General features: G+C 47.9%; 1 protein-coding gene across 1 annotated transcript in view; it reads right to left on the bottom strand.

Annotated features, from left to right (window-relative positions):
* Nucleotides 1-5,000, bottom strand: part of LOC109290219 (trichohyalin-like) — a 45,920-nt gene that overhangs the window by 27,857 nt on the left and 13,063 nt on the right. Inside the window, exons 8-11 of the mRNA XM_019506626.1 lie at nt 4,748-4,810; nt 3,993-4,088; nt 2,797-2,898; nt 2,054-2,236 (exon numbers count right to left, since the gene is read on the bottom strand). Of these exons, the coding sequence (XP_019362171.1) occupies nt 2,054-2,236; nt 2,797-2,898; nt 3,993-4,088; nt 4,748-4,810 (444 nt within the window). The remainder of the gene's footprint in view (nt 1-2,053; nt 2,237-2,796; nt 2,899-3,992; nt 4,089-4,747; nt 4,811-5,000) is intronic.

Below are 5,000 nucleotides of genomic sequence, written 5' to 3'. Positions count from 1 at the left end.
CACCCACCCACACCTACTCAGCCCCTCCCATATCTCCCCCACCCCCTGCAATATACAAGAGGAAGACTTTGTTTTGAGCTATTATGGAATCACCTCTATATCTACAGCGCAAACACACAAATCAGGAGAAAAATATTTTTTTTAAATAAAATTAAAATAAGTTATTGTGGATGGTTTGATTTTTAATATATAATTTGTGGTTTTTTTCTGGTTCCAAGATGGCAAACTCTCTGCCTAAAAGGAGTACTTCCGGGAGCAAGGGGAGGGACTTCTGGTGGCAAAGGTAAGGGGTTAGGGGACAGGACTTCTGAGCCCAAGATGGTGACCATGGGGCAGGGTGCTTGTCATGGGGCTGGGCCACCCTTGTAGCCCTCAACAGCTCATCAAAACTTAAGTGGTCCTCCAGACAAAATAATTGCCTGCCCCTGCTCTAGATGCATGAGGTCCCATTGGCTACAGAGTTGGATTCCGTTTCTGAGCACAGCGTGGCCTCAGGCAATCAGTGAATAGCTTCAAACCTCAATTTACCCATCTATACAATGGGGGTGATAATACTTCATTACTGATCTCCCTGACAGGGCCTGTAAGAGAAAATTAATTAAGTAATATTTGTAAATTGGTTTTTAAAATGATCATTATCAGTTTATGTCCACTCATAAGGACTACAGAGCTAGTCACGGACTGCAGAGTATGTTGCTGGCTAGTTTTCAGCATTATAAGTTTTTTTTTAAAGGAAGTATAAAATATCCCATCTGGTTCCAGTTCTTCAAATTGGTCCTGATCTGAGGAAGGGGAAGATTTAATTTCTGATATTGGGATTCAGGGTCTCTGTCACAAAGCTATGGGAGAAGAGGGATACACCTCAGCCTTCAGCATGGCCATTTGAAGAATGATACATATTGTTTGTGAGCAGTAGAAGCAAAGAAGCACTGATTTATTTTACAAAAGTCCTTCATGTTGACACTGTCCAGAGAGTGACCTCGATGGATCTCCCAGAGATCCAACATATTACAGTATGTTACAACCAACGTTACAACATGACCAAAAAACCTGAGTCTAGACAAAGCCTCCTGGCCTCAGCTACTCTGTTATTAATAATGACCCTTTGGAGCTGGGATCTTGTGGTGGTGACAGCATGGTCCAGAGCTGGGGCAGAACCACAGTCCATTGCCTGCACACCCCTGCCCAGGGTGTATAGGCAGCAGATCGCAGTTCTGCCCTGGCTCTGGACCACATTATCATTGCTACAAGATCCTGGCCTGAAGCAGCTCCCCACCTGGATGTGTGCTCTGCCACTGCTGGGTCTGGTCTCCATGGCAACCCTGGCCCTGCACTATCAGGGCCACGCGGCTGCTGGGGTCTCCATGGAAACCAGGCACAGTGACATGGCCAGGGGCTGCTGGGAAACAGAGTCCGCTACAGGCCCAACCCAGCCCCATGGGCTGGACTTTGCCTGCCCCTGCACTAGGCTATTGGGTCAAAAGGTGAGACAACACTTCTCCTTTTCTGGGGTCTCACACATGTTAGTCACAGGTTCTATACAGCTAAAGTCTGGGGACTTATGCAACCTTATGCACGGATCTAGGCCGTCCTATTTTGCTGCGCCTCTGCCCAGAACACAGCCCTGCTGAGCACAATCAGTGGACACATGCAGAGCTGAATCTCATGCTGTGTGTATGTGTTAAGAACTGCAGTTGCAGTTATGCAGCTGTGTGTATGCCATTCAGGCATGTGAAGTGAACTAGGATTTAGGCCTTAGTCTCTCTGTGCCTCTGTTCTCCATCTGCAAAATGGGGATAATAACTCAGCCTTATCTCACAGCAGTGTTGTGAGCTCAGTACATTAAAGACTGTGAGGTGCTCAGATATTTCAGTAAGAAGCCATTTAACAACCTAAGATAGGGAGGACAGAGAGATGCAATCATTTGCCAAAGCCACAAAGCAAGTCATTGCTTAAACTGGAATGAGACCCAAGAGCTCTAACTTAATTTCTACAGATGATAGATCCCTCCAGCCAGATTTTGTGCTTGTAGATGGTTTGTGGAGATACCAACCTTCTGGAGCTCCAGGATCCTAGTCTGCAAAGCTGATCCCTTCCTCCTCTCTTTCTCCAGCGCCTTCTGGAGGTCAGCTTGCACTCTGTGGCTCTGCTCCTCCACTGTTTCACATTGCATCTGGAGTGCTTCCTTTTCCTTGGCTTCCCATTTACTTTGCCCTTGAAGCAGGGCATTCTGAACCTGGGATCATACAGAACCACATGAGTGTAAACACAACCCTACCCCTGGGAAGAAGAACAGGTAATGAGAAATGAACACATCCATAATACACTAAACTGGTGAGCTGAAAAGCTTTGGTACCCACAGGAAGTTCCCAAAAATACTGGTGAGCAGCATAGATGTATAAAATACTGGAGCTGGATAGGGCAGTCTTCCAGTGATCTAGCCTATGGTTATATCATGGGAAAAATACTGGAGTCTGACCCCAAGAAAGAAGAGCATCCCCTGGATGAATATGCCTCCTTCATCCATCAGCCTTTCTCCCAAGCCTCTCCACAAGAGGCCTGCCAGCAAAGATATGATTCCAAGGTGGGACAGCGGTGACTTCTACAGTATACCCCCCACCTCCTCCCCTTGATGACAGCAGGTCCCTGCAGACCTGGAGCCACCTCATACTGGCTTTCAAGCTTTATTGTCTGAGAGTGGGATAGAAATTACTGCCCTTGTGGGGAAGGCTTTCTACCACACATCCAGTCTCCTGAGCCATCCATTCCCCCTGAAGGTTAGAGGACTGACTGTACCGTCTCCTTGGCCTCTGCCCTCAACTCTCTGAGTAGTTGCTGGGTATGTTCCTTCTGCATCCTCATGGCTTCTTGCTGTTGGTGAAGCTTTGCATCTTGGGCCTAGGTAGAACAGTAAAGAGCTGAACAAGCTGCATCACTAGTCCTTGTCTTCAAGTTTCAATCATTCTGGGCTGGATGGGTCTGAGGGCAGTGGGCTGTGTGCACTCCTAGTACTGTGCCCCACAGGAGCTCTGGATGGTGTGACACCAGGGTCATAGCATTCTTGTGTCAGTGCAGTTCCCCACTCAGGCTTGTGCCTCAGTGATACCAGCATGCCTCTAGCCTCCATGAAGCCCTGGACCATTGCCAGGTCCACCACTGCTTCATAGCAATCTCCAGAACACCACAAAACAGCTTGCTTTCCCACTTCCATCCCCTATTAGGAAAGGAAACACTGTTAATTGAATATCCACCTGGTTTGGCCACTGCATTTCTGTTTCACATTCTGTTATTACAGACAGCTCACTCTGAATTAAGGCTCTCACCCCACAGCCCAGGCATCCCAGCCTTCCAAGTCCTAGGAGCAGGCAGTGAGAGGAGACTGCTGTCTCAGAGATAGAAATGAGACTGAGCAGCAGGGAAAATGAGTTCTTTCTGCCTCAGACTCTCTGTCTACCCTTGGGCCTGTCCTTTTCTGCTTTCCATGCCTCAGGTTTCCCATCTGTAACCTCATGGTATAGTAAAATGAAACACTTCATCTGCCTCTATCTGTAAAGAAAATAAAGGTCACCAGAAGGAAGATGTCAGACATGTTCTTATACTGGCCCTTACAAAGAACTCCGGTCCACACATGGGCAACACCTCCATCTATTGTCTGGGGAATGGATGCTACATGGTGAGCATAGCAGTCACCTCACCAAGTCAAGGATGTGAAGCAATTGGAGTGCATGCATCAAGGCTTTCCTGCCAATAGATGCAGTGGTACTGGGGACATGGCCCCTTCTCCTGCTCTGTTCTGGGATAAGACACCCCTGTTTGTTCGTAGTTGACTCTCTACCCTGTGTCAAACAGGGGGCCAGAAAAGGTGGCCATAATGGTCCTTTTTGTCCTTGAAACCTGCAAATATATGACATACATCCCACTGAGACCTGCCTTACCTTGTCTTATACCAGGACCCATCCACCCCCCATCCCAATCTGAGGGGCATAGTTCACCTTCATAATCCTGGTGAGGTTCTCCACTTTCTTCTGGAAAGAAGAGGATTGGTCCTGTAAGGCTGCATCCTTCACCTGCTCCAGAGTCTCTGCAAACTGAGCAGATAAGAATGAGAATGGGGAGTGTCACTTCTTAATCCCAGGCGGAGCTCATCTGCCCAGTTAGAACATACCCATCCCCACACAGTGGGCACATCTACACGAGACACTACTGCACAGTGGTTACTGCACATTTATTTAGTACTTGTACAATCAAATACTAAGTAATTGCACACTAACCAGAGTTATTGTGCAGCAGCATTTGCAAACACCTTTTAAGTGCCGTTATTGCACAGTAGCCTAATAACACTGTGCAGTGGCATATTAGCACCGTTGGTGCTATGCGCTACTGCACAGTATTATTTGGCTACTGCAGTTAGCATCTCATGTAGATGCACCCACTGAGATGGAGAATGGGCCTGCCTGAGAAGGGGATGCTACTGGGGGATGTACGCTTGATGCTGGTTTCTCATGCAGCCACCTCCTCCCAGTACTTTGAAGCTGCATTATACAGACAAAGCAAGATCACTGGAGGACATCATGGGGCCCACTCACCATACCACCTCTGTTTCTGGAACAGCACATCCTGCATCTCTGCAGGGGATGAACAAAGTGACCCGTGAGGTCACTGCCCATCCTGTCATTCTATGATTCAATGCAACCCTTGAGATTCCACAGGGCCTGAACATGCCAAGATGCATCTATGCAGAACAAACCTCTTGGAGCTCCTGCTGCTTCTGGTGCTGCAGATCCTCTCTCTGCTGAGCCAATGCCAGCTCCTATAAGCATAGGAAATAGCATCCTTGTCATCTAGCTCAGCCCCAAACCCAAAAAGAACTCCCTAAGGTCCCTTCTGCTGCCTGTGTCATTGTTTTGCAGGCTTCAAGAGCCAGGAACTGCACAGTGGTAGATTTTCCATCAAAGCCTGCCTGCATATGCTGCAGCCAGGAGTAGCTGGACTGAATATAG

Source organism: Gavialis gangeticus, unplaced genomic scaffold (genome assembly GCF_001723915.1).
Source record: "Gavialis gangeticus isolate Ggan-Ray unplaced genomic scaffold, GavGan_comp1, whole genome shotgun sequence".
In the NCBI taxonomy this organism is placed as follows: domain Eukaryota; kingdom Metazoa; phylum Chordata; order Crocodylia; family Gavialidae; genus Gavialis; species Gavialis gangeticus.
The sequence above is the reverse complement of the archived record's forward strand: the minus strand, read 5'-3'. Positions and strand labels throughout refer to the sequence as shown.